The 12,744-nt window shown below is 34.3% G+C and overlaps 1 protein-coding gene across 16 annotated transcripts; it reads right to left on the bottom strand.

The window, feature by feature from the left end:
- Positions 1–1,362: 1,362 nt before the first annotated feature.
- Positions 1,363–11,394, bottom strand: LOC129290648 (uncharacterized). Of its 16 annotated transcripts, none has more exons than XM_054927496.1 (11): positions 10,549–11,394; positions 10,360–10,477; positions 10,119–10,206; positions 8,529–9,921; positions 8,338–8,393; positions 5,949–5,995; positions 5,028–5,083; positions 4,774–4,864; positions 3,921–4,009; positions 1,964–2,058; positions 1,363–1,736 (listed from the first exon to the last, which is right to left on the bottom strand). In XM_054927496.1, the coding sequence occupies exons 5-11, from the start codon at positions 8,340–8,342 to the stop codon at positions 1,730–1,732; spliced, it is 390 nt and encodes a 129-aa protein (XP_054783471.1). In that variant the 5' UTR covers positions 8,343–8,393; positions 8,529–9,921; positions 10,119–10,206; positions 10,360–10,477; positions 10,549–11,394; the 3' UTR covers positions 1,363–1,729. The 16 variants fall into 16 exon arrangements, with proteins under 16 accessions (XP_054783471.1, XP_054783464.1, XP_054783463.1 ...); XM_054927489.1 differs by having other exon boundaries at positions 8,529–8,706; positions 9,775–9,921; positions 10,119–10,447; XM_054927488.1 differs by having other exon boundaries at positions 10,278–10,447.
- Between the last annotated feature and the right edge of the window lie 1,350 nt (positions 11,395–12,744).

Genomic DNA, 12,744 nt, shown 5'->3' with positions numbered 1-12,744 from the left:
AATTTATTTCTCCAAATTTTTTAGAATACCAAGCAACAGAATCAAGAAAAAAGAAAATACTTTAAAGATATTAAGCATTCAATAGTGAGCCTTATTGTGTGTGTGTGTATGATTCCGAAAAGAAATATTAGATAATGAAAATAGGAAAATGGTAAAATTAAAAGAAAGTAATAATCTATCTTTTAATGGGGGGAAAAAAGACTTGATAAAAATACAATTAATTTCTTATAGAAGGTGACTTGTATAAAAGAAATATAAAAGAAAATACTCATTTTTTCTAATTGTCATTCTTTAATACAAATAATTTTTTTTTGGTAAATATTACCAATCATTAGTTATTTCTTCAAAATTCTAAGGATTATTGTTTTTATAATTAGGTGATTTTGATATACTACTAGTACATTTTTGGATAAAAAGACATTAATTACCTATAAAAATCTATAAATCACCTTTTATATACTGAAAGCTAGGACTTCCAAGGAAAAATGTCTTCTAATATGAAATAGAGGTAAAATATCAAACATAAGAGTAAAAACTAGTCTTACCTCAAGCCAATGATTTTTTAGAAGTGTCATTAAAGATGTTTCTAGACATGAAATATGAAATAGGAACAGATAAGATTATATATGAAACAATGAAATGCAAATACAGTTAAGATGGGTTTCAACTATCTTTCATTGAATTCAATTATTGAACCCATATCCCACTCCATTTACCTTGAATATTCATTTGCATTCACCACTTGATTTACTTTCATTTCCCCTTCAATTATAAGGGGCAGAAAACACTTTCTCCTCGTATCCCTAAAAACAGAAAAGAAAAGGGAAAAAGAAAAGACTTTCTCCCATTTAGTTAGCCACAACTTCCAAGGGAAGACCCTGCCTGTCAAATTCTATCTTCAATCACTTATCTTCCTCGACATGGATCCTACTGTACTCGATCAATGCAAAGCCTTAGTGATCTCCTAGTTATAAGTGATTTTTAATCTTGTCATATTATACTTCCATCATGCAAGAATCTATGATCTCATGTCTGAGGGCATATATAGTAACACAACTATAATAAAATTCAGGAAAAATTACATACAGATCACATATAAAAAAATTAATTACTATAAGATCTATTAACAATTGAGCTAAAATCATTGACAACACATTAATGACCTTAGTTCAATTGTTAATAGACCTTATAATAATTAATTTTCTTACATTGGATTTCAATGTAATTTTCCCTAAGATATACTTATCACCAAATTCATGTGAGCCTATCTCATGATAGGTTTTTTATGTGCCTTGGTCTCCAACACGTGCCTGTGATTCCGTCATTTTGATTTGCATTTCCTTATATGATATCTCATGTCTATCAAACAAAATCATACCAATCTTTATTCATTATTATTCTCACAATAATACACCAAAGATTGCCATGAGACATCGACAATAATTCTATAAATATTCATAGATCCTTATTATAAAATAATCATGACAGAATTATGATGATAATAAAACTTGATTAAAAACAAACAACCTATATGCAACATACGATTAGCTTCACAATTACCATAAGAATGCAATGCAAAAATGTCCTATATACTTTGGGAAGTAATCATGCCTATCTACCAGAATGACCTATCTACTTCACTTCTTCCCCGAATCGGGTGGTGAGATGGTCAAAAGCGCAACACGAAATTTCTTCTCACCCTTCGAGTTCCAGAGGGTTGGAATTTTCTTCAAAACCTAAAGGTTAACATCAATGAAAAATTATGAGTTGTCATCAGAAACTGATGGATTTGCTATATTTAGTTAGTTTAAAAAAATATATATATATATATATATATATAAATATTTTATGGATATCAAGCATGTAGATTTTCTAGTATACATTTCATTTCATTTCATTTCATGGACAAATATGCCTCACAATAGGATAATGAAATCATTGCGCAATTCTGTTAAGCTTTAACCTGAGGCATCGTGCACAACTTGCAATGTATATGTATGACATTAACACATCATCAAAATCTTGATGGTTGCCGCAAAGATACAGACGCCTACGAATCTACGATGTCAAACACAAGCAATGAGAACTGAGAAGAATGAGACGACAGAAGGCACAAAAATTGACAGGCAAGCAGACGGTATAGATTTGATGTCCATATACTATATCCATTCACCAAACAATTATCCGACAAATTTATTCTAGTGAACTCCACCATGACAACAATCATGTAGAGTAGGTAACTGATACGAGCAATGCACTATTTTCAAAGAAAAAGTTAGGCTTTATAGATGGTTCAATACCGTGTGACAACAACTAACTCGCCCAACTTGAGCCATTGGATGCAGTGTAATGCTATGGTAAAAGGTTGTTGAAGAGTAGAATGGAAACGGAAATGAGAGACAGCCATGAGAAAGATATATGGGTAGATCCAGAAGAAAGGTTGGGAAAGGAAGTGCTTCAAGAGAATATGAATCATAACAAGCCATAACCCTCCTCAACCAAGAAAAACAATATCTTCTATCGGACTGCACAAAGCTTAAAGGAGTGTGGGATGACATGTGGCCGCTGGCACCATGACTGATATGCATATGCAGTGGGTGCATTTGTGACACGCAAATGCAGGTGACTGAAATGAAGGAAAGGGAACAATTGATTTCTTAACAGGACTCAATGAAGCATTTGGAACCATCAAAAGTTCAATTCTTGCAATGAAACCATTGCCCAGCCTTACAACTAAGGATGAGCAGCAGTGGCAAATATCAGCCACGAACAAATCTATATACCAAAAGCCTTCGCCTTTCAAGCTCAAGGCACTCACTATGAGAAAGATATGATTGATTGAAAAAAGTAAAAGAAACATAAGCTACAATGTAACCATTGTCAAAAGTTGGGACACGCTGAGGATCACTGTTTAGAAATGATTGGGCATTCATCGGATTTGAGAAAGGGAATTCAGGATAGAAAAGTGAAGCCAACCACTAAAACTGGACAAAAAGTAGTGTAAGTTAATTCATGTGAAAGCCCAATAGTAGGATTAATAGAGGCTGCTATGAATACACTACTAAGAATGCTAGCTCCCAAAGCCAATCTGCTCAACCCAATGCAAATAAGGCTAGTAAAAATTCCAGCATAGGCCTATGAGTTATCAATTATAGGGCAACCAAGCACATTACTTGTGACTGTGACCTCAAAAAAAATCAAGAAAGACCACCAAGCACAGACCAATCCAAATTTCTAATGGACAGTGTCTACTAGATGAGGGTGTTGGAAGAGCCAAGGCGCAATGCTGTTTTGAATATTCCAATGAAATTTACATTCAAAGCTGATGAGAGAGCATAAATTTACAGACCTTAACTGCAAGGACATGGTTAGAGTAGGCAATGTGACAGTTTATACATCCTAGAGCCAGTACAAGATGAAGGGTAGTTATGGTAGTCGGCAAGGCAAGCAACCCAAAAATTTGGCACCAGAGATTGGGTTGTGCATCAGGAGAAATCATGAATTAATGGACAAAGCATGTTGAGATGGATTGTTATTATGTAAGAGCAAGGAAATATTAAGGAGAAATCACAAACACATGGACAAGAAACTAACTAGGTAAATGCATGAAAATATTTTGCAGATATCAGTAAACATTTTCACGTAACTATTTTATTTTATTCTACGTCAAGTTACGTGACACAATAGGATATTGAAAAATATTGCAATTCTGCTAAGATTTTGATTGAGACATTGTGGATGGCTCACAATTTCTGATGCACATCATGGTCCAAAAATTTAAAAAAAAAAAAAAAAGCAATTTTAGGTCAAGGGGCTTAATTATAAACATGGATAATTTTCTCTTTCACAGAATAAAAATAATTACTTATAAAGGAAAAAGGAAGAAGAAAAATCAATTGTAGAAATTGAAGAATTATTACCCCATTGGGCCTTGGGCAAAGATGTGCTGGAATTGTAACATCTCTCACTCCATCAACTTTCATTCCGCAAATTGCTTTATCAAATCCTACTTGAGATAATGAGAATAATCAGCCGCACAATCAAGGAAGCTAATTCTTTCATATAATAAGATTTTTTTTTCCTTAAATTAAATTGTTAATGTTATATAGTAGTGAATGCTGGGCTCTAACGGGACAGCAAGAGCATAAAGTTGGAGTAGCAGAGATGAGAATGTTACGATGGATGTGCGGACATACACGTAAAGATAAAATTCAAAATGAGCACATACGTGAAAAAGTGAGGGTGGCACCTATTGAGGAAAAAATGGTAGAAAATCGGTTGAGATGGTTTGGGCATGTACAAAGAAGACCAAGGGAGGCACCAGTGAGAAGAGTGGAATATATAACTTTGAGTCCGATTAAGAGAGGTAGAGGAAGGCCTAAGAGGACACTCTTGGAAGTTGTTGAACGTGATCTCTTAATTAATAATATTTTTAAAAGCTTAATAAATGATAGAGCACAATGGCGTCTTGCAATCCATATAGCCAACCCCACCTAGTGGGATAAAGGCTTGTTGTTGTTGTTTGTTGTTGTTTGTAAATTGTTATTTTTATTGTTAGACTGATCAGGTTAAATCAATAGTCTTATGTTATGGAGAAGTTAATTTTATATATCAATTAAATGGAAAAAGGAGTATGTCAATTAATGTCAAAGAAATCATTAATAGTTGTTTAACAAAACACATCATAAATAATTTAACCAAAATACAAAGAAACTTGGTCTTATTAAGTTGTGGCCACAACATAAACAGCAGCAATCAAATTCATATTTTTACCATTTTGTCCTTGACCCAAAATCAGTTCCAAAATGCCCCATCCACTTCCAGGCTCATCTTTCTTACTGAGAGGTATATACTTGATTCTTACCTATAATTGAAAATAAACATTATTATTCAATTGAAAATTAGGGGGAAAAAAACTATATCAGTAGAACTTCACATTAATTTATGTCCATGGACAGAGTTAAAAAAAAAAAATTGATGGATAACAATATATAGCAACTAAAAAAGAGGAAAAAAATGAACATCACCTTATCCCCAGTTCTGGCCACTTGATTACCTAGGCCGTTTATCAAATCATGGGGGTCTGCGTATATAAGTTAACCAAGAATAAGTCACAAGTTATGTCTTTACCATTCCCATAATCACTAATATGAATATAGTTTTAGTTTTATTTAACAGTTAAAACCCATCATTTGGCGTACAGTTTGACCTCCCAAACAAATGGAAGTCCAAGAACAAATCTAATCACATTTTAAATTATTCATTTTCCTAAGTTCTTGAAGGCCTAAGGGAATGTACAATCATTTTGGCGGGCATAAGGCAATATAATGGCCTAAATGGCCTTGGCAAAAAGGACAAACTCCAAAAAATTATGTCAAAGTTGTAACATGAAACAAAAGATCGCCTGATGAAATATAAGAATTAATATATTTTGAAGAAGCTTGCTATAAGAGGAAATTTATCTTAATTTTATATTTTATTGCTTTTTGTTTTTTACTCTATTTAGCAAGTGGGTTATTTTATCACTTCATGTATTAAATGAGCTGCAAGTAGATATTTCCTTATAGGGAAGGAAACCTCAAGCTTATATTTTATTTTGTTTTATGTTTCTTTCATAAGAAGGAAACCTCAATTGTGGCTTGTATAAAAAGCCACCATGCAGCACATGTAAAGGAGTTCTTAGATTGAATGAATGAATTTCTGAAGTTATTGTGAATGCTCTCTTTCTCAACTCTACGTCTCTCTCCCTTTGCTCCCCCTCCCTATCAGTTACGCATCTCTCTTCTCTCCCTCTGTTCCTGTCTCCTCTTTCACACTCTCTTTTTGTTTCTTCTCTCACTCCTCCCTCTGTTCAGATCTGTAATAGTGTGTGTGTGTTGCATCAACGCCTAAAACAGTAATAATCATTAATCACAAATTATTAAATTGAGGAGAAATGGAATAAATACCTCCTTGAGTACGTCCTTTATCAAATGACGCTAGACACCTGTTTGGCCTATACAAACGACAATGAAAGTTGTATTCTAAATAGAAAATTGTACCCGAAGAGAAAACAACTTATGCATAGCTGAATAAACATAATAATTATTTCATCATAAAAAGTGTTTGCATAAAATGTACTTTGATGCATAATCTAGTCATACCAATACACACACATGATCTAATCAGAAAGGTTTGCACTATATATAAAATGATCATAAGTTCAAATGAAATTTTCAAACTAAATAATTATCAGATCTACCAGCACCAAACTTGCAGAGATGTGAATGTAGTCACTCTTTAGTTAGTGGGACCTTGACTGAGTTAACACATCAACTCAGCATTCAAATAGTGCTAGAACAGACTCAGAAGATAAAGAAGAGGGGAAATAACAGTTGATTCCCAAAAGCACAATTTAATGAATGTTAGGTCCTTGGAAAAATTTACTAAACGATGGTTGCAAATGAAAATATTAGTTGGAAATTGAAAGTTACATTTGAAATTTAAATGATTGATTTGCAACCTGTACAACTGAATTTGAAATTCAAAAAGTTTTCTTGGGATCTGACTATCCTTCCCCTAAACAAAACAGCAGTAAAGAGGCTCAAAGCCCAAAAAACAACAAACAAAAAGACAGAAACCAGAAAAAAAAAAAAAAGTACAGAGACTTGAACCAACCCTAGGGAATCAAAAGCTGTCTGCCAGACAAATCAGTCTGACCTTCTCCGACATTTCATGCCACGCATAAAAACCCATACTCAGATCCAAGCTATACTCAACCAAAGTGTCCGCGCATTGATTACCTTCACAAGGCACATAGGTAATCCTTGTATTCCAATCCTCTCTCCTCCAGTCCTTAACGTTCACCTGCAGTCTGACTCTACTCTCATTGCTGTCCAAGCCTTCAATTTGTCTCAACACACCTAGAGAATCAACTTCTACCACCACCCTTCTGAATCCAGCTTCCCAACAAAGCTTCAATCCTTCCAACATGCCCCAAGGTTCAGCTTGAGCAGCACAGCAGCTACCCAAATTCTTCAAAAAACCCAGTAGCCACATACCCTTCCAGTCTCATATGATACCACATGACCACATCTCCTACCAAGGGCTCACAGCCCCTACAAACTCCATCTGTGTTGACCTTCACCCTTCCCTTCTCAGGGGAGACCAGCAAACGAGCTCAACAATTCTTGTCTGCTGCACAGAGGAGTTAGCTTCAAATCTGACTCTGCACATATTATGACTAGAACTGAGGATCAGCCAACAAACGTCCTCCACCCTTCTCTCACTTTCCTCCTTTCTAAAGATCCTCCTATTCCTTTCTTTCCAAATAATCCAGCAAGCCACACCAAAGATGACTCTCCACTCAATCCTTTCAACCTTCACTCTACTAAGCTTCAGGTTAGATCTAGCCCAGCTCTTCAGATCCTCACCAAAAAAATTACTCAGCAATTCTGGAGAAAATAGGTAACTCCAAATGACAGAGGCCTTGCTGCAATTCCTCAACATGTGTATCACAGATTCTGGCTCCCCACAAAAGCCACAGCCCTGAGCCACACCCAACCTACGACATTTGTATGAAATCTATTGTGAATAGCAAGCCAAAAGAATCACTAGATTCTCTCAATTCCGGTCATTTCCAAGTCAAATTCCATGCCTTACTAGCTTGCCCCAGTTTATCTCTAAACAACAACTTATATCAGCATCCTCCTCCTCATCAGGAGGTAGCAGCGCATGAAGTCCCCTTTTAACATTCTCAGGTAATACATTCTCCAGAATCTCCCACTTCCATTCACCCTCGTCATTAACTGCTTCAGCAACCTTCCAATATCAGTGAGAATTGGAGAATTTCATATTTATATCTCTCTATTTCCTTTCTCTCTTTTTTCCCCTCTCTTTCTCTCTCTTTCCAATCTAAATTCTATAACATTGCAAATCGAAAGTTACATTTAAAATTTAAATGATTCATTTGACCCATACTGCTGAATTTGCAATTGTTTGAAATGACATCTACCACTTATTTAAAAAAAAAAAAAATTCTTGGATCTAACTGTCATTCCCCTGAAAAAAAAAAAAAAAAATACAGCATGGAGAGAAACAAATATTTACTTGATCATAAGAAAAATTCTATCTATATCTGAATAATGATATATATATATAATCGACTCTAACGTCATGGCCTTTTCCTTCTGCTCTTAAATCTCATGCTGTTTAACAACTCAACTGAGTGTTGATATACTGGATTGTACTGAAGAAATTGACTATTTTTATCGTTGGAAAGGAAACTTTAACTTAGTAAACTTTAAAACCTGGACAGATATCTGTTTACTGCAAATCCTAAAAAGAGAATGAACACACCTCATGCCGTGCTTCAATCCCTGGCTGTGTATGCTTTCTTGCAAATGGATTCAACTCTACGGCGATGGAAAAGAAAGAGAGGCACGACAACGGAACAACTCAGCCCATCATTTCGTTTGCATTCCAAATATTTGATCCAAACTCAGCTGTGAATGGAAAACAGAATTCGAAAATTTGAAAAATATATGTACCTGGGATGAAGACGGGGGAGCCGTCGACGGTGACTGGAGGTGCACTAGACGGCGGCGGGAACGACCAAGAGGAAAAGAAACGACGAACCAGAGAGCCGCGCCCTCACTAGACGTACTGGCGAACAGGAGGAAGCCAATACAGAGAACAGGCAGGGTTTGTGGGCGCACGGGAATGAGGCTAAATAATAAATTAAATAAATAAATAATCGTCACTCGTGAGAAAATTCAATTCAGGTGCCTGCATTTTTGGCTAAGGTCTAAAGACGCTCAGAATAAGGACTGATGATTTTTACATTCTGTAACTCATAAATTTGTTCTCAACCTCAAAAACATCCCTTATGCTTTGATTTGTACAATAGTAGGTTTCTGATTTGTTAAAAATCATTCAGTTAAAGGTAAGACTAATATACTCAACTTTATTGAAAAATTATTCTTCAATTTTATATACTTTTAATTATATATTTATGACTAAAATATATAAAACTTTTTATGAATTTTGAAGCACATAAGCTTAATTCCACTGCTATATAAATTAAGAAAAATGATAATAAAATTTCTTTGAAATATATAAATGATAATTTGATCCATCAAAATGTTATAATTTTCTTGAATTTTTTTAGGTATCTTTCTGTCATTAATAAATTTATATAAATTACTAAATTATTTTTTTAAATAAATGATTTATAAGTTTTATTTAAATACTCACAACTTTCCTTCTTATATTCGTAACAATGCAACAGTAAATTACAACTTCACATGTTAAATTACTTATTTATTATTCTATTGTTGCGAATATAAGAAGGAAAATTATGAATATTTAAACAAAACTTGTGACTCATTTATTTTCAACAAAGGCAATTTGGTAATTTACATAAATTTATTAATGACAGAAAGTCTCTAAAGATTTCAGGAAAATTATAACATTTTAAAAAACCAACTTATCAATTATATATTTTAGAGAGATTTTGTTGTCATTTTTTCTATAAATTATTACATACTTTTTAATATGACATGATAACTTCTATTAATAAAATAATAAAAAAATGTGATAAAAAATAAAAGGTTAAGAAGACACATATTTTAGCTATTTTTTATTTCTTATTAATATTTTTAAATGAACTTAAACTTTCTAAATCCAAACCACATTTTTAATATTATGTTTTGTTTTAAAATTTACTTTCACAAATCTTGATTGTATACTACACAATTTTTCTCCTATGCACCTATGAAAAGATTTGTACCATACACATTTAATCAAGACAATTTATATTTTCTCCAAGTTGCAGGAGAGGCGAAGGAGGCACGGCGCAGAGAAGGAAGCCGCGTCCTAACGAGCATACGTTGAGCAGGTTGATGTCTTCATGAAATTTTTTGGCCGGATATGTTGATAGAACTAATGTATTAATTTTAGGGAGAATTACAGTTAGATTCCACATAAAAAAATTAATTATTATAAAGTTTATTGACAATTAAACTAAACTATATTAATAACAGGTCCTCCCTTAATTTTATTTTATTTGAGGTATATATTTATATTAGGAAAAAGTTATAATAGCCATAAAATTAAATAAATAAATAAATAAATCCAACCCTTGACAGTCGAACACTCCCCATCGTTGCCACCTTCCACAAAGCTCCGCCGCCGTCAATGGCTCCATTAACAATTGATCAATGGAATCTGGCAAAATAGAAAAATCATTACCAGTGAAGAAGAAGAACCCATAAACTATTAACATAACTGATATTTACATATATATGGGGAAAAATGAAACAAAGAACGACCACCAAAAGCAAAGACGATGAAGACGCAGGAACTACTGCACCATGAAACCTTTGTCGAAGACAACGATAAAATCCTAGAACCTACGGCGTTGAACGTTGAACCAGAAATTGCTCGCTTGCTCTAGAAACAGCCTCCACTGAAACCAAACATTTTCAAAAGAAGAAACCTTTTGAGAGAATTACTAGAGCTAGCTTCCACTAATTAACACAGAATGGAGGAAAGTGTAGTAGTGCTTACTTTTACTGCAAATTTTCGCATCGAACTCATTATATTTCGCAAAGATCTATGTGATTGACCAACTTCCAGCTGCAGTTCCGGCCACCTCACATCGTGAAAATTATCTTCTGGCTTCAGAATAAAGCTTGTCGCCCAAAACATTTAAGCAAAAGTCCTTCTTGAGACTTTTTATAAGCCGTCGCCTAAAACGGTGAACTGTTGTGCTTTTAATCTCATTTTGTAGGTAGCTCTAGAGTTAGGATTGAGCATGTAGTTCTTGATTTCTTCTCTCTATTCTGCAGCCGCTTCCTGATCCTAATTTACTGAGAATACTGGCATAGCTCTGACCTGCATCGAGGGGCGTTCGCTCTTTTGAACGACAATGATCTTGTGTTCTTCGAAGAACCAAATTCCTGAGGCAATCTGAGCCAAACTCGTTGGCCTCCCATTTGGTTTCTCTGGGTACGTGCGTAAATTCTACATATTTCGTCGATCTCTTGAATAATTTGGATGGTAGCAGCGAAGTAGTGTACCAATGCCAAGCTACTGCACTTGTATCCACGCTTCGTTGATGCAGCACCAGTTGAGGATCCCTTTCTATCTCAACTTCTTCACATCATCAAATGATCTACTGGCTTCAGAATCTTGCCGAGAGACCTCAATATAGCCCATCCAACAGCTGACACACTATTTTGCTGCAGTTTCATTTGCTTATGGCGCCTCGACAATCTTCCAGATTCCCAGTCAGAAACTCCGGGAAAAGTCGTGACTTAGGGATTGAAGGAAATTTTTGAATGTCTACAAGGAGACAATTGTCATCTTCAATGATCGATATTAGGTCATTTAAAAGGGGGGGGGGGGGGGGAAGCATTCCTTTCACCACATGCAGGCCATATATGTTCTTTTGTCCTCACTTTTGTCCTTGTCGTAGGATGAAGTTCATAGAAGTAAACGAATTTCATTGTTTAAATTTCGCAGACGGCAGAGATCCGAAGCAAAGGCTGATAACGAAGATGCCCCTATCGTCCTATTCGAGACAGCTGCACATATATCTTTCAGAACTCACATGATCTGATCTTTTGTCCCTCGGAAGCATCAGTAGCACTATATTTCATGTTTAAAATATATATAAATAATCTTCGAACCAGCTGGATGAAGCATGCTCTCTTGCTATTATATGAACTTTTATATTTTATATTAATATTTAAAATTAATTTTTTCAAGGTGCTGGTCCCTAAGTTTTGAATTAATGGACACAACGTTGTTAAAAAATATATGAGGCGACTAGGTGGAATAACTAATGAGTTGGCAACACGATGGATGTGAGAGCATTTTCTTCTTCCTTGTTCAATTTTCATCCTCTTCCCTCCGCAAATCACTCATGACACTATGCCATAGGAAGTCTTTGTTAAAGATTAATCTATCCGGTCTTTATTTTAAGCTCCCTCTAACTATCTAATAGGAATCCAATGATATACATACCTTACTTCCTTATTTGCGTTAGAAAGATTACTCCAACTGTGCCATGGAAAGTATTTGATAAAAAAATTACTTATTTTTGGTTTTCATTATAAGGTTCCTCCAACTATCTCACCAAAACCAAGCAATCTTTATTAAATATTACTCCCTTTCTTGTAATATTATAAGGCATCTCTAACATACCCACCTCTAGCCATAGTTAAATTATTCAATTTGTCTAAAAAATAGAATAAATATATAATTTTATCCTCATTTAAATGAAAATTTTTTAAATTTGCATTACATTCTCTCAAACAGCTAATGAGTTTACATAGAGGTAATATTAAAAAAAACTTAATTAATACCTAATAATGTACCCATATTAAAGACAAAAATTGCTTCCAAAATTAAAGGTGTAGTTTTTTTTTTAAACCAATAAAAATGGAGTTATTTTTTACCTTTGTTAGCGCAGGGAACGAGACATTCAATACATGGTTGGGTACAGGCTACAGCTTTCCTACAAACTGTTTGGTATTTATTTTTTAAAATATGTTTACATCAATTTAATTATATTTTACATGTATTCATTGCTCTCCGAAGTTAAATATATCGCTTTCTATCTAGTGCCACTCATTTATATTATTTTTATTCATAATTTTTATAATTCATATAAATGCATCTTGCTGATTGTAATGTTTTTAGCGGTATTGCAAGAGTTGCCACCAAAAGTCTTGTCGCTAATAATTTTTGGTAGCAACA

The sequence above is a fragment of the Prosopis cineraria genome, unplaced genomic scaffold (genome assembly GCF_029017545.1).
Source record: "Prosopis cineraria cultivar Desert tree isolate PC_DT_omini unplaced genomic scaffold, ASM2901754v1 PC13, whole genome shotgun sequence".
Taxonomy (NCBI): domain Eukaryota; kingdom Viridiplantae; phylum Streptophyta; class Magnoliopsida; order Fabales; family Fabaceae; genus Prosopis; species Prosopis cineraria.
Note: the sequence above shows the minus strand (reverse complement) of the source record. Positions and strands in the feature narration are given on the sequence as shown.